This window comes from Ochotona princeps, chromosome 3 (genome assembly GCF_030435755.1).
Source record: "Ochotona princeps isolate mOchPri1 chromosome 3, mOchPri1.hap1, whole genome shotgun sequence".
Lineage (NCBI taxonomy): Eukaryota > Metazoa > Chordata > Mammalia > Lagomorpha > Ochotonidae > Ochotona > Ochotona princeps.
This window is the reverse complement of record NC_080834.1, coordinates 84971240-84998509: the sequence shown is the minus strand read 5'-3', so window position 1 is coordinate 84998509 and position 27270 is coordinate 84971240. Positions and strand designations below refer to the sequence as shown.

Here is a 27270-nt window from a genome sequence, read left to right as displayed (position 1 = left end):
AAACCCAGGAGCCAGGAGCTCTTCCAGCTCTCCCACACAGATTCAGGGTCCCAAGGCTTTGGGATGTCCTCTACCACTTTCCCAGGCCACAGGCAAGGAGCTGGGTGAGAAGCAGGGCTACCAGGATTAGCACCAATGCCCATATGGGATCCTGGCACATTCAAGGCAAGAACTTTAGCCACTAGGCCACTGCACCAGGCCCAGGTAACTGTTTCTTGAGCCAGGCTTGAAATGATTGTGTACACACACACACACACACAATGCTGCTCTTTACGAGTAGTTTGCTCCTTCCTCACACAGTCAACATCTTCTCAGCCACCAGCTATGTGCAGAGAATAATATCAGAAGCTGAGATGTTTCCCTTAACCCCTTTTCCTGGCTAGGTCATCAAGGAGACAGCCCCATTTGTATTGGGACATCCTATAGAGACTGCATAGGATAGCCCCTCTGTCAGGTGTGGAGATGGGGGGTATTCGATTGAGTGAGCTCTAAGGGAAGGCATTTTGCAGGCACAGCTACCATTTCATGTATGAGTTAACTGAAAGTGTAAGCAAATGCAGCTATTTGTAAATAAATAGAGGTGTAAAGGCAAATACATTAGACCAGAGCCAGAATGCTTGCTACTTGAAGTAAAGACGATCTAGAGTCCCGTGATACGCCTTGTTCCCATAGCTCCCATGTTCAGAGGAGGAATTTAGACCAGTTGAAGAGCCTCCTGCTCCGAGGAGTGCTCATTTGTTGGCAGCCTGTTACAATCATCCGTCAGGTCTCCCACGTGTGGCTGATTTATCATGAACTTATGTAAGTTTCCTTCCAAATGAAGTGGGCACGAGACTTTGCTCCTCAGGGTAGCTCTTCTTGGTATGCTTGGCTTCAAAGGCCTGTGTGAGAAGTTAGACAATTTTGCTATTTTTTTTTCTTGCTTTTCAAAGTTTGGAATAAAAGTCTTACTCTCGTTGCTTGGTTATCTTTTAATGTTAGCCTGTCTCAGCTTTGTGAAGTTGAACATGACTCTCATCTGGAGCCCTCTGCTCCACCCGCCGACATCTCCTTAGGATCATCAGTTTCTTTCAAGACTCTGGAGACAAAGTGACTTCCTCAAAACCCGTCCTGCCATGAGGCCATGTTAACCGCTGAGAGCTTCTCTCCGGTACAAGTCAGGGCACAAACTCACAGGGAACTGTCTGTGCTGTTCCTCTAGGGGAGAATTATCTGTCACCCAAGACGAAGAATCCAGTGACAAAGAACACTCCTGTAGGCTTCCTTTCTAGAGAAGCTTTCCTTTAGGGTTTGACCCCTTTTTGCAGTGGCACAATGAGCTTGTTCACCCTTTTGCTCTCCCCTCCCACAACTCTGTGTTAAGAGTACTAGGGGTCCAGTGCTAGCTGTGGACAATACTGTCTTGGTATTACAACCTACCCACAAGGGTCAGGAATTAAATATTTGTTCTCATGGTGAATAACAGATATGCCCACAGGATTTCTACAGGGAAGTACAAAGTGCAACAGGAGCCTGTAGCTTAATGGCACTCACTTTTCAGAGGGGAAGGGGGAGGTCAGACTGGGAGAAGGACAGCTTAAGGTGACACCTGAGAAGAGAGCAGCTAGAGACCCTGGGTGTGAAAATCCTCAAGGAGCACAGCTCTTCATCTTCTCCAGCATTCTTTCATTGCCTAGAGCAGTCTATAAATGGCGCACCCTCCTAGGAGCAAGCATCTGCCATCTGGGGCTGCACCCTGACTCCGTCCTCAGTTTGGTTTGTGACCTGCATACCCTTCTTTCTTTCATCTTTAGGTTGGCAGGTATTAGGTAATAGTTTGTGAATGGGTGATGATCTTTGGAAATATGTATGCTCTCACATATATTTCTAGACATTCATGAACAGCAAGACTCAGGAGCGCTAATATCTCATTGGGCAGGACTTAACCCCGTGGTTCTCCCTAGCAGTCAGTAAGGCAAGGGAGTCTAGTTTTAAGCTGTGCAGCCACGGGTCCAGTTAGAGCTGAAGTACTATGGAGGAAGACAGAAGAGGTACTGGAGAACAGACCAAACTCTGCACAACTCTGTCCACCTCCGTCATTCTGTGCTTCTCAGTATTCTATTCAACCTTGAGGACACAGCTCAGATGTACTCTTTGAGATGGCTATGGTGCTAAGGGAACCAATCTGTGCCCTCCTTGATGCCTCTGTTTCCCAGCAGCACCTAGTCCATTGACTTGCAGTCAGTGCTTGATGTGCCTGTGACTTCCACTCAACTGTGAAGCCCTCAAGGGCAAGAGCCAGCTCATACCCATCTCAGTCCTAGCCTTCCCACAACACAGGGTGTTCTCTCTGTGCATTTGTTCAGCCAGCGAAGCTCTAGGTATAACAGGAGAGACCCCTTCACGTGGACAAGGTTTGTCTTTGAGGTTTGTCTTTCTGGTCTCCTCCCATCTCTTATCTGATTGAAGCACCTTGGTGCTTGATATAATTCACTTCACAAGAGAAGTCAGACACTCAGCTGAGTTTTTCGGAAGGAAAGAGAAAAAAGCCCATCCTAGATCCTAATCTTCCAGTTACAGATTCCACCTGAAATGTACTCGGTGCACCCAGGGACAACCAGTAGCCTGGCATCATTGCCAACCAGCCTCCGTACCTACAGTTTAAAGCACCAGGGCGGTGTCAGCCCCTTAGTCACAGAGCAGTGTGCTTCTAAGTTGTGTTCTAAAGCTGTGAAGTCAGGCCTGTGGTCACAGGCAAGTCAAGGACTCTAGAAATTCTGAATATTCATAAAGCTAAAGCAAATATATTTATTAGAATGATTGGCAGCAGCCACAGAAATCTATTCCAGCTTGCTAGGGTGAGGAAAGGTTGGTGTGGTTGGGAGGCTTTCATTAGAAAGATACAAGAATTTCTGGGCCCAGTGTGATAGCCTAGTGGCTAAAGTCCTCGCCTTGCATACCCGGGATCCCATATGGGCACTGGTTCTAATCCCAGCCACTCTGCTTCCCATCCGGCTCCCTGCCTGTGGCCTGGGAAAGCAGTCAAGGACCGCCCAAAGCCTTGGGAACCTGCACCTGCGTGGGAGACCTGGAGGAAGCTCCTGGCTCCTGGCTTCGGATCAACTCAGCTCCCGTCTGTTGTGGCCAATTGGAGAGTGAATCATCAGACCCAAGATCTTCCTCTCTTTCTTTCCATCTCTCTGTATATCTGACTTTCCAATAAAAAATAAATAAATCTTTAAAAAGAGACTCAAGAATTTCTTACCAAACTTAAGGAGAGGCACAGAACACATTCAATTAGGACATTTTATGTGATTTCAGATTTCTTTCTATGCCCAATTTAGGACATGTGCTTTTTTGTTTGTTTGTTTAAAGATTTTTTAGTTTTATTAGAAAATTAGATTAAAAGAGAGAAGGAGATAGAGAAAGCTCTTCAGTCTGCTGGTTTACTCCCTAAGTAGCCACAATGGCCGGAGCTGAGCCGATCCTAAGCCAGGAGCCTCTTCCAGATCTTTCATGCAGGTGCAGAGTCCCAAGGCTTTGGGCCATCCTCTACTGGTTTCCCAGGTCACCAGCAGGAAACTGGATGGGAGGTCAGGATATGAATCAGTACTCGTATGAGATTCTGGGGCCTGCAAGGCAAGGATTTAGCCACTGAGCCTTTGTGCCAGGCCTGGCATGTGCTTTTTTAAAGTCGAAATTATGTGATTTGAAAATCCAAGAGTTGGGCCTGGCGGCGTGGCCTAGCGGCTAAAGTCCTAGCCTTGATCGCCCCGGGATCCCATATGGGTGCTGGTTCTAATCCCGGCAGCTCCACTTCCCATCCAGCTCCCTGCTTGTGGCCTGGGAAAGCAGTCGAGGATGGCCTAAAGCTTTGGGACCCTGCACCCATGTGGGAGACCCGGAAGAGGTTCCTGGTTCCCAGCATCAGATCACTCACTTGGGGAGTGAATCGTCGGACGGAAGATCTTCCTCTCTGTCTCTCCTCCTCTCTGTATATCTGACTTTGTAATAAAAATAAATAAATAAATCTTAAAAAAAAAAAAGAAAGAAAATCCAAGAGTTTATTCCAGAGTAGAGAAGTGTGTTAGTTTTGTTAATCACTGATAGCTGTCCTTAGGAGTCAGACTCACTTAAATCCGTTTCCAGACTCTCCAGTAAGGAGTCTGATGGTCTCAGCATGGTTCAAGCGTTTACCCTTGGATCTTCATGGACAGGGTATGTGGACTACCACTTGTGAAGTACTTTAGCCATTGTGTGGGTGGAGAGGGCAGGGAAGTGTCAATGCCAGGAGAGTGCCCAGTCAGCTTCCAAAAGCCCTGGTGACAGGATGGCAAGACGGGGCTGTGGCCAGAACATAGGCTCTTACTCCTGCCACTTGATGGCTGTGTACCCTGAAGCTCACCACTGAGCCTCTCTGAGCATCAGCTTCCTTAGCTGCAAAGTATGGGGATTGGAAGTGGGGGGGGGGGCGGTAATTGATGAACTACCTTGATCAAGTAGGGGAACACTTGACAAGTGTTATGGAAAGCGGTGTCAGTGCTAGCACGTGATGCATGAAGCAGGACTCTTCCAGGAACCTGCTGGAGAGGAGAAGGCAGCAGGTGTCTGCTCAGGAGGCACCGCCAGGACACAGGTGGGCAGTGCAGCTCTGTGGGGCCGGACATCCTATGGTCGGGGAGCTACAGGCCACAGGGCTGTGGTGATTCACTCAAGCCGGCAACTGAATTGTTACTTTGCCTTATACGTAGATGTAACTGGCCACATGTGGCGTGTGCACAGAGACTTCTAGAACAGTGATTTTTCACCTTAGCTGTGTGTTTGCATCACGGGGAAGACAGACAGAGTGATAATGACCATATCTGACCTGCAGAGATTCTTGGGTCTTGGCTCTGGGGTAGGCACAAATCTAAGTGATTTTTAATTCCTGCTTGCCCTGCCTCAGGCTTTCCACTCCGCTGTGTGATGTTGGGTAGTCTGCCAGAGAAGGAGCCAAAGGAGAAGGAAAGAAGTTAGCCTCTGGTCACGAGGCTGCTCCTCCTCCGAGCAAGGTTTCCTGCTGGAGGAGTCCTGTGGTCAGCACCCAACGCTTAAAGCAGAGGGCCGGGCAGCCAGTTTCCTTCTCCCACGCTGTGTTTCTCTCTACAGGGTCCGTGTGAGCCAGGACGGGCAGTTTCTGCACTACATCTTCCCCTACCAGTTCCTGGACTCTCCCGAGTGGGAATCGCTGCAGCCCTCCGAGGAGGGAGTGTTCCAGGTAACAGGGAGCCATGTGGCAGCACCCCCTTTGCCCCATCCTCACCCTCATCTGACCTTTGTCCCGGCCTCCTCCTCTGCCTGGTTCCTAGCGGAAGTGGGGTAGGAAAGAAGGTGCTGGGTCCAGATGGAGGGCCCTGTTGCTCTTGTGCCTGAAATACTTTCCAAAAGTCCCAATGGCCACGTGATACAAATCCCCAGTCCTAGAAAGGGATTGTAAAACCTTCAGTGAGCTCCAGGCCTGCCTCCCTATATGTTCTGCTCTCACAATCTGGCCCAAACCAAACTGCCAACAGCGTCCTAGAGTTTCCCTAGGTTGGCTGCTACTGACTCCCCCTTCTGCAATCCACTGATCCATTTAGATGAGACACCACACTTCCTCCTTGAAGTCTACCCGGATTGACACTGCCAGCTTCCACTTTCTCAGCTGCTGGCTGCTGTTCTCTGCCTTTTCCTTACACTGCCCATGCTGCTTTCTGCAGCACATAGTTTCCTTTCTGGCTCCCACAGGGTGAACTCTTTGAAGTAAAACTCTAGGCTTCTCCCTTGTTCTGTCCCCAGGGACCAAAAGACAATATCTGGGACCCAGCCAGTGCGCAGTGAAGGCTCAGTGTCCTGGCTTGCCAGGGAGAGCTGGTGTCCCTGGGGGACTCTATGAGCTTTGCAAATACACCCAAAGGAGACGCTCCCCAGGGAGCCCTGACCGCTCGACTCCTACCCTCTTCTGCCCCAGCCGCTCAAATTTTGGTCACTGTCACTGCAGCTCTCACCTGCCAAATGGCCAGCACACAGCAGCCTCTGTACATTACATAGCCTCAGATTTTGACTCTCACAACTATATGGTCTATCTAATGTCATGATTGCTACTCAGTTTAACAGATGAGGAAATCAGTGCCCCAAATCATCTTGTCATCTACCCAGGTCTTTAGCTACAAGGTAGTCAAACCAAGGAACCTGGGCCTACTTTTTGTCTTTTAGTTGGGAGGGCTACCAGGCAATGTAGTTTCTCACACGCACGCACCACGTACACATTCTCTTATAGGGACTCCTCTGTCTGTATGGCTTGCTGGTGTTGGGTTCCATGTGTCTCCTACCGCTTCTAGCAGGGAGTCCCCAGAACTGACATCTGAGCCAAACCAGGAACAGACTGTGTAGCCAGTGCGACCTAGCTAGGCCAGCTTCCGCCCCGGCTCTGACACGTGCCTCTGTGATGACAAAGCCTGACAGGCAATCCTGACCCTACCACCATGTTCAACAGCTGCAGACCCCTGGTCGTGTTCCTACTGCTCCCACCTGCCGCACACCTGAGCCCTCTCAGCAGCCTAGCAATCTCCTGTGGGAATGTTCCGGGCCACAGGAATGTGCAGGAGGGCTGAATCAGGACCCGGGCAAGGAGGAGCAGGCCCTGACACTGACACGAAGGAACAGGTGGCAGAAAGCTGGTGTCCTCCCTGAGTTACGCTCCAAAGGAAAGGCTGTCACCCCAGATGGCCTCTCGGCCTGGAATGTTGGCACAGTCATATCCCTCCCCTTTGTATTTTTAGTGTGCAGTGAGACCTGCACATTTGCTGTTGGCTGTGTAAAATTCCATTTCCTCCCTCTAAATGTCAGGTGTTGTTCCAACTTATCGTTCATCCTGTTCTTTTTTTTTTAAGATTTATTTATTTTTTTTTTATTTTTTTTTTTTAAGATTTATTCATTTTATTACAGCCAGATATACACAGAGGAGGAGAGACAGAGAGGAAGATCTTCCATCCGATGTTTCACTCCCCAAGTGAGCCGCAACGGGCCGATGCGCGCCGATCCGATGCCGGGAACCTGGAACCTCTTCCGGGTCTCCAACGTGGGTGCAGTGTCCCAATGCATTGGGCCGTCCTCAACTGCTTTCCCAGGCCACAAGCAGGGAGCTGGATGGGAAGTGGAGCTGCCGGGATTAGAACCGGCGCCCATATGGGATCCCGGGGCTTTCAAGGCGAGGACTTTAGCCGCTAGACCACGCCGCCGGGCCCGATTTATTTATTTTTATTACAAAGTCAGATATACAGAGAGGAGGAGAGACAGAGAGGAAGGTCTTCCGTCCGATGATTCACTCCCCAAGTGACCACAACGACTGCTGCTGTGCCAATCCGAAACCAGGAGCCAGGAACTTTCTCCAGGCCTCCCATGCAGGTGCAGGGTGCCAAGGCTTTGGGCCATCCTGGACTGCTTTCCGGCCACAAGCAGGGAAATTGATGGGAAATGGGGCTGCCGGGATTAGAACCAGTGCCCATATGGGATCCCGGGGCGTTCAAGGCGAGGACTTTAGCCGCTAGGCCACACCGCACCGGGCCCCATTCATCCTGTTCTTACCTTTTGCAGTTAACACCATCTTTCTCAACTGGGAGAGCAATCCACATTTGATGTGGCCTAAATCACAATTCATTGTTATTTAACACAAATGTATCAATTCTACCTCGCCTCTAGACAACTCATTTAAATCAAAACACATGAACTGTTCAGCACTGTCACACTCCCATTAATCACCATGAACATAGCACAGGAAGGAGGAATCACACAGGAATCAGCATTATTGTTCCATTTTGCATCCTGTTTTGCAGGACCTACTATTTAGGTTACTTAGTTTAATCCATTCAAAGAGCCTCTGAGGTGAGTAATAGAAAGCTGGATACAGCTCAAGACTTCTATAGACACATCCATATAGATAAGTATGATTGGGGACCAATCAAGGAGCAGATTTCTGGAGCATTCTAGGGCAAGACCTTGCACAGGACATGAGAAGGTGACACGAGATTATTGTAACACATTGGTGGACTGCCTTTGATTGACCTATTTGCTTCAGTAATGTTATTTTTTGAGCAATTATTATATAACCAGGCACCGTTAAAGGTGAATTGGATAGGCAAAGACCCCTGCCCTACTGCAACTTACATTCTAGTGGAGGGGACAGACATTGATCATAGACATAATGAATGAGTACATTCTATAGCACATTGAAGGGACATGACACTAGTTATGGAAGCAACAACATATAGTAGTAGTACAAGGGAGACACAGTTGCAATTTTAGATTTTGTGCTTATGAAAGTCCTTGATAAGCAGGTTTTATTGGGCAAAGACTGGAGAGGAGTGATGGTGTGAGCTCCTTTAAATGTCTAAAGGAAGAGCAGAAAGAGGAAGAGGCCCGTGCAAAGGCCCTGAGATGAGGCTTGTGTATTTGAGGTGCAGAAAGGAGGCCAGAGCAGAGAGGGAAGGAAGAGAATAACAGAAGATGGGAGGCGATGGGCTGCCAGGTCATGAAGGACCAGAGCATGCATTTTCTTTTAACATTTATTTATTTTCATTTGAAAGGCAGATTTACGGAGAGAAAGAGACACACAGAAAGAGAGAAAGAGAGAGAGAGAGAGAGAATTTTCCATCTGCTAGCTTACTCTCCAAATGGCTACAATGGCCAAGCTGAACCGATTCAAAGCCAGAAGCCAGGAACTTCATGTGGGTCTCCCACATGGATGCAGGGTACCGAAGACCTTGGGCTGTCCTCATCTGCTTTCTCGGACCACAAGCAGGGCACTGGATGGGAAGTGGAGCAGTCAGGAAGAAAACTGATGCCGATATGGGATGCCAGCACCTGCAAGTAGAAGGTCAACCTGTTGAGCCACGGCATCAGCCCCTTGGAGCATGTATTTTCTAGATAGAGCCAGAACTAGTTTGTTTGAGGCTTGAATGTAGTATGTGACAGAAAGTGAGGATCGAGGACAACGCCGAAGCTTTTGATCCAAACAGCTGCTAGGATGGAACTGCTGTCCAGACACAGCTGATCCAAGGGGATAGGAAGTTCAGCTTGGGATGTATTCAATCATGTCATCTATGGACATTTAAGTGGAGACGCTGCATAGGCAGTTGGATTTTTGAGTCTGGAATCAAGGAATTAACCCTGAACTTCAGACAGGCGTGTGGGGATTGATTGTATCTGGCTTAATATCTAAAGTCATTGGATTGGATAAAATCATTAAGTGAGAGGAGGAGAGCAGAGAAGGAGTTCAAGAAGGAAGGCCTGGAATACTCTAGTGTTAAGCAGTTGGAAAGAGTAAAAGGACACAGCAGGGCCCAGTGCAATAGCCTAATGGCTAAAGTCCTCACCTTGCACACCTGCTATCCCATATCGGTGCCAGTTCTAATCCTGGCGGTCCCCTGCTTCCCATTCAGCTCCCTTCTTGTGGCCTGAGACAGCAGTTGAGGACGGCCCAAAGCCTTGGGACCCTGCACCCGCGCAGGAAATCCAGAACAGCTCCTAGCTCCTGGCTTTGGATCAGCTCAGCTCCAGCCGTTGCGTCCACTTGGGGAGTGAATCGTTGGACGAAGATCTTCCTCTCCGTCTCTCTTTCTCTCTGTATATCTGACTTTCTAATAAAAATAAAATAAATCTTAAAAAAAAAAAAGGACTCAGCAAAGGAAGTTGAAAAGGAGCAGTCAGGAGAATGTGCTAGAAGCGTCTATCAGCCTGGGAGCCACTTGAAAACAGAACAAAGGGGGGAGAGTTAATGGACTGGAATCTGAGGAGACTGATCACCTTCCGTGACTTAACCATGGCTGACGACCTTCACAGTTGCCAGGGAGGGACAATGCCTTACTAGCTCCACAGAAAGTGAGAAAAATCAGAGAGAGTGAGTGTGGACATTTTTTCATGGAGCTTCGTTAAAAAGAGAAACAAATGAATGGACTGGCAGCTGTCCAGGGAAATGAAGTGAAAGAAAAGGATGTTCCTATTTTAAGTTTTGTTTGACTTGAAGATGAAGAAGTAGCAGCTTGTGTATAAAAATGCCCGAGGTGTTTGCCTTTGGCTTTGGGGATACACCCGCCTCATGTTCTGCACTTGGAAGTCTTGCTTGTGAATTGCTAAATAATTGTATCCACAAGATTGTGAAAACTACTTGCTGGACTCTGAGTAATGGACAGGTCTTGAATATTATTTTCAGAATTCTTTCTCACAAGGCAACATGTTCAAAGAGATTAAGTTATGTATCTGACGTCACACAGCTGGCAAGGAGGCAAAGCCAACACTTGATACAAGCCTGAGACCTTGCAGCTGTAGTTGGGGGGCGGGGCAGGGACTGAGTGGAAGAATGGAGGAGGAACAGAGAGGAATGAAGAAGAAAGGGGAACAATGGGACGTCAAGTGGGCAACGCAGGAAGTTAAAGCATTATATATATTCTTTTTGAAAGTCAGTCCTACACGTAATTAGATAATCCATGTAAAATGCTGGACACTTGACGCACAGCCAACATTGATAAGTGTTAGCCACATCGTCCTCTTTATGGTCATCTCCACCCTCCCCATCCACAAAAATACATGGCCCTGCCATCCCTAAATACCACACCAACCAGATTATAGAAAATTACATGATTCCACACCCTTTTCCTGTACTATCATGAAAATGTTTCCATTTTAACCCTAGCGTTACCTCTCATTATTAAGTTAGCAAGCATTTATCTAGTACCTGCTTATGCTGGGCACACATTATTGCTTGTTTCCACTACAAGTGCAATATAATTTTGCATCTTGGGCATGTAATGCGCATTCATGGGACATCAATGCCTTGAGAGATTTTCTTCTTCAGGGCCGTCTTGCCGTCTCAGCATTAAATCCTTTTGATTACTTACAGTGGTTAAATTAACAGCAACTTCATGGACCTGAGTCCCAGACCAGTACCCCATTATCCACTTGATGTAACTTGGCCTGCCAATCAGAAGCTTTTCCTTTAGCTAAACATCTTTCTATCCTTTTTGTACTGCTACCCCCATCTAAGAGAGTATTGCAAAAATTTCATGGAAAATTAAATTAAAAGAAAGGTTTATTCTGGTGCAAAGAAAGTCAAGCTCTATTCACAGTATGCATTGTAGGATCTTTTACATTCAAGGATTTTAACTTTTTCTTTGCATCAAAATGAATTTATCTTTTGATTTCATTCTCTACAAAGGTTTTGAGGTTTCCTGGTGTTATCCTTTTTTCTGAAAGTGAAGTCATCAGCATGTTAACCTCTCTTCAGAGCATTATGGAGCCCATCCTCTCTATCTGCCTCTTTATCTATCTATCTATCTATCTCTCTCTCTCTCTCTCTCTCTCTCTCTCTCTCTCTCTCTCTTCCATCACAAGACTCAGGACCTTCATCAGCCACTAATTATGTGGTGTCCATGGTGCTGTAGGGATGCTGAATTCCAGAGTGAGGAGTGAGTGAGCGGGGAGCTGGTTGATTCCAGGGCTCCTGCCACAGGACACTCCCAACCCGGTGCACACATGTGAGCATTCGTTTCCTGGGCCTCCTCCAGGCAGGCCGTGTTCCATGTGACTGGATGCATCTTGGTGTTTAGGGTGAGCTGATTTTCCAGCTTAGGGCTTTACTTTCTGCTTCTGTTCCCTGTCAGGTCACCCTCACAGCTGAGACGGAATGCAGCTACATTTCCTGGCCCCGGAAAAGCCTCCACCTTCTGCTGACCAAGGAGCGGTACATCTCGCGCCTCTTCTCAGCCCTGCTGGGCTATGACATCTCAGAGAAGCTCTACACTCTCAACGACAAGCTCTTTGCTAAGTTTGCACTGCGCTTTGACATTCGCCTGCCCAGCCTCTACCACGTGCTGGGGCCCGCTGCCCCAGACACAGAGCCAGAGTCTGAGAAGGATGATGAGGAAGCCCGTGTGCCAGCCCTGTCTCCTCCTCAAGCCATGGCCGCCTCCGCCCAGCACACGCGCCCTTGGGCTCCCCCTCCAGCTGCCACCAACTTTCCTGCACCTCTCTCCAGGGCCAGGATGTCCAGACCTGACAGCGGCATCCTGGGTGAGGACTCCACCAGTCTGGTGCTGGAGGATTTTGAGGAGGTGTCAGGATCAGAATCGCTTATGGATTATAGGAGTGATGGGGAGTACATGAGGTGAGGGGAGAACACGGGCACAGTCGCCGGCTGAGGACCCCGCGTAAGTACTCAGAACACGGCCCCACACATTCCTGCCACCGGCTGGCCTCCACACAGCTTGGAAGGGCAAACGCCTACCTGCTGGAGCATCTCCTCTCAGAGGACTCACAGAAAGTGGCGTGAATCCAGCCTTGCAGATAGCAGCAGCTCACTCTGGGTACATGCAAGGCATGGAGGTTTCTTTTTTAATTCATTTATTTGTATTCGTTGTAGTTGTGTTTTGGAAAATAGGCTGGTTGACATTTTGAGGGGGCAGGTAGGTTGCTAAATGTTTGTGTCGAGTTGTTTAAAGATAAAGCCAGTGCTGGGATTAAAGGGGATTTTATCTGGCATACATCTTAAAGGGAAGAGAACGTTGGCGTGCTACTAGCTCCCATTGTCTTCCAGACACAGTCTCTTCTGGAAAGCAGTTGTTATTTCGCCTGGACTGGGCAGTGTCATCGCGGGTGAGCTCAGGCACTGGGCCTAGCATTACGATGCTGGCACCTCACACAGGGGTACCTGGCTTCAGTTCCCAGCTCCTGCTCCTGATGCCAGCTGCCCGCTAAGGAAGGCTGTGGTAGTGAGTCAGGTGTTTGGTGTCTGCCACCCACACAGGAGGCCTGGGCTGAGACCCTGGCCTCGGAAGCCATTTCCCCACGTTGCAGGTATTTGAGGAATGAACCAGCAGATGGGAACTCTGGCTCTCTGTCACTGATTCTCAAAAATAAAAGAATGCATAGGAAGGGACTTCAGAAAGTTCTTGGATGGGAATACAATGTAAGTTTATTTTGGTGTAAAAAAAAATTAGAAATCCAAACATTGTCTGGTAATGAAATGTGTTTTCTACAAATTGTGTGATGTCTCTTAGTCTTGTAAAGAGACTTGTGATTATAGACTAGTGGCTCTGTGAAAAACTGTCCTGGCTGTCCTCTCGCCCAGCAGAGAATGTCTGGTTCTTTGGGCACAGGACTGAACACTGCTCTAAATCAAGTGCATTACTTGGGCACCCACCCTCCCAACACACACTCTGGCCTGGCTTCCTCCAGCAGCCCGTACCTGAGGGAGGTGGGATGGACATGAAGCTGTGGGGTGGGGGCACCACGGTCACATGCAGGACTTCCCTTGCAGGGTAGTATACAAAAAAGGCTGCCCTCAGCAGTTCTGGGAAACGGCTTTCCATTTCTCCTGCCTGCTCTTACAACATGGTGACATTTATCTCGGGAGTTCTACCCAACCCTGGTGGAGGCCTGGCTTCACCCAAGGAAAATCCAGATCTTGTAGGTTCAGAAGGCCTTGTTCAGAGAAAGGAGCACTAAAGCCCAGACAGATTCCCTGAGGTGCCACCCAGGGCGGCAGCGTGTGAGCAACCATTCACATGTTTTTGAAAAGCAAGTTGATCAGGGAGGTAAGAGAAGGGAATGATAAGCATTAGATATTTTCTTCTGCATCTGTGGAATTGCTGCTCTCCAGTGCTACCTGGAGTGATTCTAGGGACAGGTCCAATGATCTGGTCACAGCAAGGTCACTCTGCTGGCTTCCTGCATTGGCACTGTTGCCCCTGCCCAGCACACTGCCTCTGTCCCACCAATCCCTCCTTGCCAAGCGCACCTGCCCACCTGTTTTCACAGCTCTGGCAGCTCTCTGTGTTCTTTGCTTTTCTTTGTTCTATTTCTTTTCTCGTTTCTCTTTGTGGCTTACTTGGCTGCCTCAGTGTCTCTTTTCTCCTGAGCTCAGTCTCCTTCTCCAGGTATTCTCTAGGTGTTTGCCCATTTTACTGTTCACTGATTTCTCTCACTTTCCCCGCTTCTTTTCCTTTCCCCATTTCCTGCCCCACTTTGTCTGCTCCTTCTCCGGGACTGCCTTGGTCCTCCATCTCATCTGTTTTAATCCAAATTCCTCCAAGATCAGTGCCTTTTTGTCCGCCCATTAAACACACACACACACACTCGGGTAAAGGTGTGAAAATTCCCAGCTTTCTGAATATTCTCCACACTTCTGGGAGGTTGGCAGCTGTGGGGGGATGAAAAAGGGGCCAGGACAGGTAGGATTGTACTGTCTACTGGCTCTGTTTCTAAGCAAGTTGGATGCATTCTATAAACCACCCAATCACTCCACATGCTACTTGCTTCCTTTGAGTGTATTGCCCTCCCCCACCCCATCCCTGCGAACCTCACTGACAGGTGTGAGAAGGCTAAAGTGTTTTCCAGATGAGGGGACACAGAGTGGTGGTCACCACTAGGCAAGGACACCAAGGCATCATCCCTGCTTTCCCTGAGCAGGCTTCTGCATGCTCCTGCCATTGAACCCTACTGACTAAAAGATGATACTTACATTGCACAATACCAGGAATTGTAAGACCCCTGTTTTTGATTCTAATGGAGAGAGGTGAGATGAGGAGGCCTGTGAAGCAGAAGAATGACTTGGAATGGTGCAGGTGGCAGGATGCCACCAGGCTCAGCCTCGGGAAGTCTCCATCTTTCTCTAACAGTTCTCTGAAGTCTTAGGGCTGTTCTCTTCCCTAGTTTAGGGCTGTGAGAGGAGGGGAAGGTGCCGGGCCTGGCTTGACCACAAATTCCTTTCCTTCTGTCCAAGGGAAGAGTCTGTAACCTACCCTGAGATTACAGGTGCTCCATGTGAAAGATCACAACTCAGTCCCCAAGTCCCCTCCCACCACCAGCCTCTTCTGGAAACCTGAGAAGAGAAAGCTACTAAGGTAACTCACCTTCTGAAATTACTGGTGCTTGCAATAACAGAACAATAGTAGGTGTTTTGTGGTCATTTAAGCGACAAAAAGGGAAAAGACATTATTTTCAACCACAGGGTTTTGAGAAAAATGTGAGAATGCGATCAAATTGCTAAATTTCAGAGAGTTTCTAATTCAGTCTGTGATACTAGGATAATTTTTTAAAATTATTTTTTAATAATCTTACATAGTTGATTAGGGTACAAAGGGTCAAGGGCTACAGGGTGAAAGTGGGTAATACCATTGTTTCCACACTAATGTTATCATTTTTCCCTGTATCTGGGGTCAGGGGAGAAACAAAGGGAAAAGCCCCACCCAACCTCCCACCCATCCCAGATCCCCAAAGGGAGGAGCACTCCGAGGGTCCTGCTCAAACATTTTTGATAGTTCATCAGTTCTGGATTGCTGCCAATCTCTCAGTTCCAATCGCAATGAACCCTACTCAGAATCCACTGGCTGACAGTCTCTTCATAGTTGGGGTTCTGAGATCAGCAGTTCAGTTGGAGGGATCTCCAAAGAAACTTCATCTGAGATGATCCCAGACCTGATTCTTACGTGAGTTTGCTAGTACAGGGTCCAACACCATCCATCGCGCCAATCAGCATATGCACATGCTGGTCGTAGGGATTGCTGGGTCAGTTCTGTTTTCAGCCCTGTCTTCCTCATGAACCAACGGGTGTTGTAGTTCGGCTCGATCCTGCCCATTTCATACTTGGTCCTCACGCAAACTAGTGGGAGCTGCAACCTAGTTGGGGTGACTCCCCATAACCCCCACCAGTTCTGCCCCCTACCCTGGTTCCCATGCTTGCCAGTATGTACTGCAGGCTTGTCCAGTCTGTCCCACATCCCATTAGCTCTCGTACATGTCAATGGGCATTGAAGCCTGATACTAGATAATTTAATTTGAGATATTTTCCTGGTGTCCTGGACTTTGAATGCATGGTTTGATTTGCTTGCCAACATACCCCCATAGGGTTAGTAGAGTGAATAGGCAGTGTCCCAGGCAATTGGTAGCAGTTTATCATCACTGTTTTTATAAAGTCTAGTACAATTCACCATCAGTCTCCTGGCTCTTCTGTTACCAAAGTATTTATCTCATCATCGTTTGTCCCAATATAGCACTTATGTAAGAGGCTCAAAAATGCTAACTGGTACAGTGCTATGAGTGACCCAGCCTGACTGCATTGACTCTAGGGCTTCCTCTCACACCAAACCAACTGGAACCCACTTATTATTTATTTTTATTTATAGTTATCTGAAGGTGACTGTCAGCAATAGCAAATTTAATTCTGTGGTTCATTTTCTTCCAAATGTTTTTTTTTAGCACGTTAGAAATGTTTTTTCTCTTAACATGAGACTCTTTTTAAAGAGTGCTTTGTGTTGGTTTTTGTTTCTGTTTCTGTTTCCTCGGTCTGGTGGTCCCCCAAATAGAAAATGGCTGCTGCTTCTCTTACTAAGCAGCAATGCTCTGTGAGGTTACAGATTCATGTGGATCTTCTAGGCAGCCCTCACATCACCCCTGCCCTTGCCAGGATTTTCCCATTTCACTTATGGCCAGTCTCCACAGGGTTGCTTGCTCTGTCTTCCTTCTGGGCAGTACCCAGTGAATGAGGAACTTGTCTTGTAAGCACGCATCTGTGAAGCCAGCAGCTGATTTGGATAGCAGGACAATTTTCATAGACTAAGTTGAACTGTCCTTAATCGGGCCAGTCAAGATGTTGTTTCTCTGTGATCCTAAAAACTCTGTAGTTTGGAGAGTAAAAACTATATTTTGTCTTCTTTCTTTCTATTGTTTACATAAATAATACACAGGCCGGTTCTCTGTGATCAGAGAAGGGGTTCAGGATAGTCTTAAAGGCTGAGAAGCAAGTCAACATTTGAACATTGTTACCTGGTGTGTGTCTCAGGCACCAGGCTGGGTCCTCATGGCAAACATCTCAGTATGAACTGATGATATCTGACCTGCACGGAAAGGGCAAGTGTCAAACTTCAAGTTAGGAAAAGAATGCAAATTAGAATTCGACTTCATGTGGTGTTTCTCTTGTGGGAAGAAATTGAAGTAAGAGCTGAAAGTTGTGAAACAAAGATAGCAGCTTCACATTAACAACAGACTGCTCATGGAATAGAGAGCAGCTCATCACTGGAGCCCACGGTCCTCAGACCTGGCTCCCAGGGCTGCCACTTATCAAGAGCAGGTTCTCCACCCACAGGGCTGAACTTGTATGCCTCTGGCTACCTGACCAGCCTGCTGTGTGAAGTAATGGAATAAATGACATAAGGTGTTTGTAAAGCATGAGTTAATGTACCATGTGTTCTAAAATCCTGACATGGTATACTGTTGTTCAACTCTCTCTCTACCATGACCATCACCCTCAAGAGCATCATTATCGTCAGAGTGGCATGCTCTCTCCGTTCTCCCAATCTGGCTCTCCACAGAAGTCCCTAATCCTCTGGCAACAAAGAGTGGAGGCCTAACAAGAACCTGGGTACTCCCTTGGCCTCTGAAGGAAGAGGTAACCACCCCAACCCCTATATGACTTCCTTTGTTTATTCAGGCAGGGATAAGACCAGGTTCTTTCCCTTCAAAATGCACCAGCAGCTGGCAGTACTGGCAAATAGTACTTTCTTCACCAAACCTATAGAAAGACTCCTGCGGGAGGAAAATTGATCTTCAAAGTGGTGTGGCAGGAACAGAGTTCTCTAGCAGTGCTGCCTCTGCCTGCCACAAGCTCTGTGTGACAGTCAGGTGAGCTAGAGGCCTCAGTCCCTTCCCTATCCTGTGAGGCACCCTGCCACCTGCACCATCCCAAGTCATTCTTCTGCTTCACAGGCCTCCTCATCTCACTTCTCTCCATTAGAATAAAAAACAGGGGCCTTACAATTCCTAGTATTGTGCAATGTAAGTATCATCTTTTAGTCAATTGGGTTCAATAGAAGGAGCATGCAGAAACCTGCTCGGGGAAAGCAGGGATGATGCCTTGGTCTCCTTGCCTATAAAAATGGGAGGGTTGGGCTTGATGAATTTGAGGCTTGCACAAGCTAATATTCAGGAATGAAATGACTGTGTGATACCACTTTCACTCCTGTGTCAGACACTAGGGACTGCTAAAATATTGCGAAATGATGGAGGGAAAATGGAAAAGAAGCTGTGAGGTTAGGTGAGCTATCCGGAGCTGCTGCATTGACATCATTCCTTTTTGTCTTTCCACAGCTTCTAGAACTCCACTCCCGAGCCATTCTGCACTGATATCCCGAGGACAGGCCCCTCTGGCTCCAACCCACACTCCTGAACTTTGAGCATTAGAGGGCCATCCTTTTCCCCACAGGCAGCATCGCTATCTGTTGTGTTTGCAAACTCCTCCCCTGCCCTGCCAGGAGTGAACTCATGGGCAAGGGGGGGCAAACTGAGAAGAACCCAGCACTGCTGCCACATGGAGGGAAATTTACCCCCCAGAGCCTTCCTTCCCAGAGAGGGCAATCAAGAACACCCCTTACCACCTGCAATCAGGAGCACATTTACAGGTGCCTCTACACACAGGGGGTTACAAAAGGCACCTCACAGATGAACTGATCTGTATTAAGCATCTGCAACCTGGTATGGTACCCAGTAAGCACCCAATAAATCACTCAGCTCCTTGCCACATGTTGTCTGTTTGAATATTCCAAAGAATCAATGGAGTCATCCATCCAAGAACTTTGCACTCATTTTTTGTTTTGTTTTATTTTATATTGTTTTCCCAGCAAAATTCAATGTATCTAAGTAGAAATGTAAAAATGTAGTTTTCTCTTAAGCTTTTAAATTCAACTTGTGAGTTATTTGTTCCATTTGTAAGCCTATTACTAAACAATAATTTTTAGATTTTTTACAAATGCAGTTAGAGTTCCTTAAACATTTAAAAAATATGTAAGTTTAATGTATTCTGTTTTTTTCCCCTCCATGAGTACTTCATTGCTCTAATGCCTGTCGCTAAACCAGTACTTAATAGGATATTTTGCTTGTGATTGAAACATGGCTGGATTCAGCATGGAAGGGTTCTCACTCAGGATTTCTCATGCAGTTATAGTCAGAGTTGCTGGGCCTAGAATCACTCAAAGGCTTCTGCGCTCACCAGTTTGGAGCCCCAGAAAAGGATGAATCAAACAGCTGTGGGCTGCAACAGCATCTCAGCTGTATCAATATACAACAGCTTATTTATCCATTCTGCCATTGATGGACATTTGGGCTTCACTTGAGGTCATTATAAATATGCTGCCATGAACATGCTTGTATGTCCTTTGGTGTACATATGTATGCACTTCCTGGGCTTGGGCTTCTGCATATTCAGCCATCGTAACTGCTGGCAGGGATTTCTCAAGCAATTGTACCAGTTTACATTCCCAGTAGCAGCTTGTGAGAGGTTCTGGTGGCCTCATCCTCCCCAGTAGTCAGCATCGCCATTTCCGCCCCCCATGTTAGCCATTTGAGCATGCAGAGCAGCATGTCATGGTAGATTTAACCTTCATTTCCATAAGGAGTAATAAGGTTGAATCCTTTTTTCTTCACCATATGGATATCTTCTCCTGTAATGTATCCCTTCTAGTTTCCGGTTCCCTATTTGTGTATGTGATTTCTAAATTTAAGGGAATTCTTTAAATATGTAGGTTAAGCATTTTGTGTTGGATAAATATATATTCAAATATTCTACATATAGATCATTTTTTATTTGGATGAACTGAGGTTTGTAATTTAATGTTGAAATTTATCAGTCTTTTCCCCCGTGTCATATTTAAAAAAAACTTTTCTGTCCCTGAGGAGACTCTTCTACATTGTCTTCTAGATATTTTATAGTTTTACATTTTATAGTCAGACCTAACAGCAGCCTGGTTTGGTTTTGATATATGGCATGAAGTGAGAGTCAAAATTCATTATTTTCCATGGGGATCTAATCGACTAAGCAACACTTACTAAGATGCCTGTCTTATCTCTGTCATAAAGCAGATGTCCCTGTATCTGGAAATCTGTCTCTGGATCTTCTCTTCTGTTCCAGTGGGCTGCATTTCTGTCCTTGACAATTCCACTTAATTGTGGTTATTGTAGCTTTGTAATAAGTTTTGGAATCTGGTAGTCTTCAAAGTTTGTTCTTCTAGCCTTGGGTTATTTATGGACTTTTCCTTCCTATTTTAACATGCATTTTAGAGTTGTTTTGTGAATTTTATAATACTTACATGGAAATCATTGAACATAATTAAAACACTTTCTCTTTTTCGATCTTCATTTTCTCTCAATAGTGTTTTATGGTTTTCTACATAGATGTTTTTGCATCTTTTAAAGATTTAGTTATGTATTTGGATAACACAGAGAGAAATTCTCAATCAGGGCTGTATCAGGCTGAAGCCAGGAGCTTGGGACTCCATCTGCATCTTCTAGTTGAACTGCAGGAGCTCAAGTACTTGAGCCATCAACTGCTGTTTCCCAGCGTTAACTGGAAGGTGGAGGGGAAGCAGAGTAGTCAGGGCTCAAACCAGCACTCCTATAAAGGATGCTGGCATCCCACGTGCTAGCTTAATTCGTTGCACTGCAAAGCTTGATCCTCTGTTTTATTTTATTTCCTAATTTTTTACTATTGCTGTACATACATACAATCAGTTTTGGTATTTTATACTTCCATCTAGTAATCTTTTTTTTTATAGTCTCCATTACACACTTACTACACATCCCCTTTAATGGAAAGCCACAAAACAATCAACAACAGGAAGAAAAAAAAATTAACAACACCATGAAGTCATCTAACATGCTACTGAATGACTAATGTGTCACTGAAGAAATGAAAAAGAAAATCAAGAACCTTCTTGAAGAAAATGAATCTACTGTATGATCTACAAGTCATTGAATGATTTAATCAGAAGAAAGTGTTTTGAAGAGATCAAGCTAACGAAAAAAAAATCAAAATCCATGAGATATAATTTCCACTGATCTTTGTTGGTAGGATATGTCTCCTGTAGGCAACAAATAGATGGGTTTTGTTCTTTAATCCAGTCTATTAATCTATAACATTTGATTGATAAGTTTAAGCCATTTACATTCAGGGTTAGTACAAATAGGTGATAATTTGGTTCTGTCCTTTTAGCAATAGGTTGTTCATTGATTTAATCTTCTGTTGTGATTTTACTCGGATGTTCTTCGCATTTACCTTTGGTTTTGGTGGGCGCTATTCCTTTTCTCTTGTCAAGAGAACATCTTTAAGTGTCATTTGTAGGGCAGGTTTGGAAGAGGTATATTCTTTCAACTTTTCCTGAATGTGGAAGAATTTTATTTCCTTTTCAAAGACAAAGGAAAGTTGCTGGGTACGTTATCCTGGGCCAACAATTTTTTGCTTTTAGAATCTGGGATATGTCACTCCATTCTCTTCTTGTCTGCAGAGTTTCCTGTGAGAGATCTCCTGTGAGTTTAATTGGCATTCCTTTAAATGTCAGTTGATCTTTTTCATGTGCACATTTAAGGATCTTTTCCTTACGTTTGATTGAAGAGAGCTTGATTATCATGTGTCTTGGTGAAGATCGCTTTTGATCAAGCCTGTTGGGAATTCTGTGCCCCTCCTGGATGTTGTTTCCCAATTCTTTCTCCAGATTAAGGACGTTTTCCCGTATTATTTCATTAAATATATTTTTAAACCCAGTTTCTCTTTCTGCACCTTCTGGGACTCCCTTAACTCTTACATTTGGCCTTTTCATAGTGTCTTTCATGCTTGCTTCGAAAGCACATATAATAGTGTCTTTCAATTCTTGAATGCTTTTTTTTAGCTTGACCCAGCTCTGCGTCCACCTTTTTGTTTGTTTCCCACTGGTAACGGAAAATATCTTCTAATTTTGAGATTCTTTCTTCTGCTTCCTTCATTCTATTTTGGAAACTCTCCACTGTACTTTTATTTTGTTCCACTGTATTCTTCATTTCTGATATATCAGCTTTCATTTGACTCATTTCCAGTGTGACATATTCCTTGAATTCCTGCTTTACTTGCTTCTCATTGTTGATAAGAAGTTTTATAACAAGTGGTTTGAATTCTATATCCCCCATTTTCTTGATGTCTTCCTTAGTTAACTCTGAAGTTGGCAAAGGGTTTTTCACCTTTGCAAGGGAGTCTTCAGTAATATTCATTGTGCCTCTGTCTCCTCTTTTGCTCTTGGTCATTGTATTTCTGTTTATCAGATTCTTCTCCTTGGGGCAGGTTTCTAAGCTGTGTCATCCACAGATCTACAGTTCTATTTTACTTATTGCAGTTGGCACATGGCTCTTTGTTTGCAGTGACTTGTACCACTCCCTTTAGTAAGTTCCAGATCTGGGTTCTTTTTTTTTTTTTTTTTTTTTTTAAGATTTATTGATTTTTTATTACAAAGTCAGAAATACAGAGAGGAGGAGAGACAGAAAGGAAGATCTTCCATCTGATGAGTCACTCCCCAAGTGACCGCAACAGCTGGAACTATGCCTATCTGAAGCCAGGAACCAGGAACCTCTTCTGGGTCTCCCATGTGGGTGCATGGTTCCAAGGATCTAGGCCATCCTCGACTGCTTTCCCAGGCCACAAGCAGGGAGCTTGATGGGAAGTGGAGCTGCCGGGATTAGAACTGGTGCCCATGTGGGATCCCGGCACATTCAAGGTAAGGACTTTAGCCGCTAGGCCACGCCGCCGGGCCCCAGATCTGGGTTCTTATGTTAGATTCCCACCATTGTCTCCACAGTCCCAACCCACCGTTCACCAGTCTCCACTGCCTGTGATACCATGCTGAGGCTGCTTCATTATCTGTACAACCTTCCCATGATTACGGAAACACCAGGTGTCCTATATAGGTAGGTTGTTGTTGGTACTGATCTTGCCAGAAGCAGTTGGCTGTTAGGTCGGAGTGCCACATGGACATATTTTGACTCATATGATGCCATAGTAGGTATTGTTTTCCTGTGGGACTAGTGCAATCTACTGAGCTCAGTGAGTTCTCGCTTAGTTTAGTGCATGTGCAACTTACTGTTGACCATGCAGTCTTAAATTCTTTGCCACACTGTACAAAATGGCACCTGATGTGCCGCTACTAGAGTTCTTGATCTGCTGGCCATCAGATCTGAGGGCTACCTGGACCTGTCTTGGGTAGAACCTGTAGGATGCCACGTTGTTACAGTTCACTGAATCAGGAATGAGTTCACTCCCAGCTCCATGCATGAGCTGTACTGCCCCATAGCCCTTGGCTTCTTAAACAAAATGGTGCCTGATATAGCTTTAGGGTGTGGACTGGGTTGTGAAATTCACCCTGTTCTAGCACTGCCCATCTGGGACCTTCAGCTCATCTCTGCTCCTGGTCAAATCAAACAGATCCCAGCAGGATGGGCAGTTCTTTTCATTCACCTCTGGAGCTCCCAGTAAATGTCCCTTCCCACCTTGTTGCTGGTGGAGTTTCGGCTGCTGGTGGAGTTCAAATTAGCGTTTCCTGAATGCTGCTGGAGTATCAGTCCTGCAACACCACACCAGTGTTTTCACTGCTCTCCTATGTCTGTCAGTGTCCAGGTACCCCTCTGCTGTTGTTGTGTCCTCTCCTATTTCCTGGAATATGCCCTCTCTGCTTCACAGTGACTAATATTTCTCTGTTTAAACGTGTCCTTATCCTAATCCACCATCTTAATTCTCCCCATCTAGTAATCTTAATCTATTGAGTTATAAAGGCTAATCATGAAATTACAAGCTTCAGGATTTTTCAAAGATTTTTACTATTTGCAAATAATGTCAATATTTGAATTCCATACCTATTTCTTCCTCCTCCTTCCATTCCTTATCCTTTTCCCCCTTATTCTTATGGTGCTCTCTTGTGGTTGGTGAGACATTCAGTGTAAGGCTAAATAGAAAGGATGGAAGAGAACGTTCTCTCATACCTGTCCTCCAGGAAGATCCTTTCAATGTGTCACCATTCATAGGATGTGTGCTAATAGGTTACTCTTATCAGATTAAAGAAGTCCTCTTCTATGAGTAAGTTTTTTTCTAATGAATATTGAATTTGCAAGTGATTTTTCTGCATCTATTGAGATTGTTTTTGTCCTTTGTCTTGTTAGTGTTTTAAGTAGATTAATAGGTATACAAATGATAAAACAACTTTGCATTTCGGGGAGAAAACAGAGTTTATTCTTGAAATAAACCCAACTTCACCAAGATGTATTTTCCTTTTTATGTGTTTCTGGGCCTGGTTTGGACATTTTTGGTTTAGGATTTTTGCACCTTTATATGTCGTGCAATCACTATCAGGCTTTGCTATCACAGTTATGCTTGTTTTATACAATAAATTGAGAATTCTCTCCCTCTCTCTCTTTTCTTTTCACCCTCTCCTTCTCTTCCTGTCTCATTCCCTGGAAAAGATCTTTAAATCAAATCATAGTGTTAGGCCCCAATCCCATTGTCCTTTCCTGCTGCTGTCCCATCTTTATCTTCACTTAGTTGCTTGTGCTGTAAACCTTGGAGTCTTTCCCTCAGTCCTATTGGTTCTATCTTTAAAACAGATCCTGAACCCAGCTCACTGTCTCCGCTGCTACCCTTGACTTCACACCATGGTTACTTCATATCTGGATGAACTTCCATTGATATTACGATTTCTCCTTTTCCTCCCCATACTCTATTTTACTCACAACAAAGTGCTTATTTAAAAATGTATAAAACCTCGTCACTCTCTCTAGCTCAAGACTTCAAATAGCTTCTCACCATGGAACATTAGCCAGGAGTGGCTTAGCATTACTTGGAGCACACAGATTTGTTTTTCTCATTACTCAAAGTCTACCAAACAGTGTGTATGACTCATGAGGACAGCTGTGCTTCCTGTTGCTACTCAGTGACTCAGCCGGCTTTGACCATCAGGCTGTATCATCTGAAGGAAGCTACAGCTTGAGGTTCCTGTGCTGGCTCTTGTGTGTCTTGGCCCAGCAGTGACACAAGTCACACTTGTGCTCGCAGATCATTGAGAGCAGAAACAGTCACCTGGACCCTCTCCACAATCAACTTAGAGATTTGCTGACTAAAGGAGCCAGAGAACATGAGGAAGCAAATGGAATGTTTGATGAGTTCTTCCCCACCAGTCATCTATGACCTGGGAGGCCACCTGCCTGTATCTATTGCTCCTTCATTCTGGGTTTGGGCTCGCTCACCTGTTACAGCCCTTCAAGTCTTTTTGCTGTTCCACAGGCACACCCAGCTCCTTCTGGAATGGGGGCCTTTACAGTTCTTTCTTCTGGAATGTTTTCTCTTCATTGCTTGTCTTGACTGGCTTCTTCCTTCAGTCGTCAGCTTGCACATATCCAGTCCTGCAAAGAAGCCTACCTCATTCATCACCATCACTCCCGGTTCTTTTGCCTACTGGGAACTTTCAGAGCCCTAATTTGTTTTTGCTTCCCAGTGGATCCCAGTTGTATGCCTAGTAGTACTGAGGAGTCCTCTGTGGCTCATACTATTCCCTCATTTTATTCTGAAATTACATTGCATACCTCTTCTGCCTCTTCCATGCACATTTCACAATAGAGGGTACCTGCCAGTCTGGAGAGACTTGATAGCTCTCTTGTAGACCTGAGAGGGCTGTTGTGGAGAGTAAGTAAAGATGTGAGCAAACCTCAACCAAAACCACAATGTCCATATTATCAACAGGGTCTCAACACTGCTTGGGTGTGGTGCCACTTCCAGACCCACGGGGTGCAGAGCCCTGGTCCCTGGAGCAGGACTGTCCTTGCATGCCATGGTCTGCAGCAGTGGCCCCTTGGGTAGGGACCTCTTTCAATCATTTTGTTTGCTTGCTTGCTTTTTAAAGTTCAGACCTTTCATGGGAGAAGTTGTGTTTTATTACTTAATGGTTTATGGAGGGCAAGAAAATGTTTGGATGTCAACAATGTTTTCAAATGAATCTGGGGTTCAAGTTCAAGTCACAGCATTTCATTTGTGCATTTGAAAAGCAGCATCCTATCTGCATGCAAAGCATTCTCTTAATTCAGAACACAGATATGCTTGCTGTGACAGGAATTTGTAGATCTCCATAGTAACTCCACACATGTGAGCTTAGAACGTGGTATTTCCAACAATGAAGTCTGGCATGCAGTCAACTTAGCTCCCAGAGGAAAACAGTAAATATCCTTGTGTTTACTTAACTGCATCCCCCACTGGCAAATGGTATGCTAGAAACCACAGATTTATACTCAGTGAAATGTTCGTGATGTCTGCCCTAAAGGAGCTAGAAAGGGAGACAAGAACTTTGCAGCCCTTCTCCACCCACCTCACTGACACTGTGTTAAATCAAGCTCTCTGGGCCTGACTTTTCTTAGCATCCATCACTTCCAAGGAGGCCCTTCAAAGTCCCATGCAAGTAGGCATCTGAGCAGATCGTTTCATCTGCAGCTGGATTCCTGATGCACGGGCAAACAAGCACGCTGCCAGTTTGCTGGGGAAAGCGTGGTGGGAGCAGTTGAAATCACCACGGGAGCTATGCAGGTGCAATCAATCTCACTTCCCAGGGCTGAGGTCAGCCTTCGCAGGGACCCTGACACTGAGCTGTGCCTTGAAAGCTGGAGTTTGGAAAGGGAGAAGCAGGCCACACGGGAGAAATGGTCCCTTGGTGACCAACTGTGGAGTCTACTCTCTGATCAAGATATCCCGCAGAGAGGGCTGTTAAGGGCAGACATCTGTATCTGGCAGGGAGCAACTGTCCCACAAGTATTCATTCTGATGGACTTCAGTGGAGAAATAAGTCAGGAGAACGGTAGAGGTCTCTGAAATGGTGGGCCTGTGAGGCGGCACGACCCAGAACCACGTGATAGTAAAAGGAACAGAGAGGTAAACCCTGTGAGATAATCCTCAGAGGAAAGTGGAGCCCTTTTCAGAGGAGAGGTGCCCTGGTTTCTTCTAGACACCCACACAAATCTGGAAGATTGAAGAAGTGTGAGCAATGCTGTCAGCAGTTTCACTTCCGATTTGTCACTGCCTTCATACCCTGACAGGTGTCTTGTGCTCAGAAACCTACCTGAAGCCCCTGAGACTTTATTTCAGTTTTGATTCCCTTCACTGACATGATCCTTCCCCAAAGTGTCCTTTTCTTCACAGCACACACTTGGCAACTGTCACAGGATTGCTTCACTTTCAATGGCGGGGGAGTGGAGCTTTCCCCAGCACATGATCAGTACGCAAATCAGAGCTCCTCAGGCTATATGTCTTCCCCGGCCCTCAGGTTCATCCCTCAAAGCTGATATAAATGTGACCTCCCTTCCCAGAGTTTCTACCGTGTATCCTGACCCCTGTTCACATTGATCCACCCTCAGGACTCAGTGGTGAGGTCTCTGGGACCACAGTCCTCAGCTCTCATC

The 27270-nt window shown here is 46.0% G+C and overlaps 1 protein-coding gene across 3 annotated transcripts in view; it reads left to right on the top strand.

Moving 5' to 3' along the window:
* Positions 1–27270, top strand: part of POPDC2 (popeye domain containing 2) — a 42930-nt gene that overhangs the window by 1357 nt on the left and 14303 nt on the right. Inside the window, exons 2-4 of one of the 3 annotated variants that reach the window (XM_058661935.1) lie at positions 5128–5236; positions 11655–12063; positions 18136–19692. In XM_058661935.1, the coding sequence (XP_058517918.1) occupies positions 5128–5236; positions 11655–12063; positions 18136–18221 (604 nt within the window). In that variant the 3' untranslated portion in view covers positions 18222–19692. Of the gene's footprint in view, positions 1–5127; positions 5237–11654; positions 12201–18135; positions 19693–27270 lie in introns of those variants that run through there. The other 2 variants (XM_036494856.2, XM_058661934.1) reach the window with 2 other exon arrangements.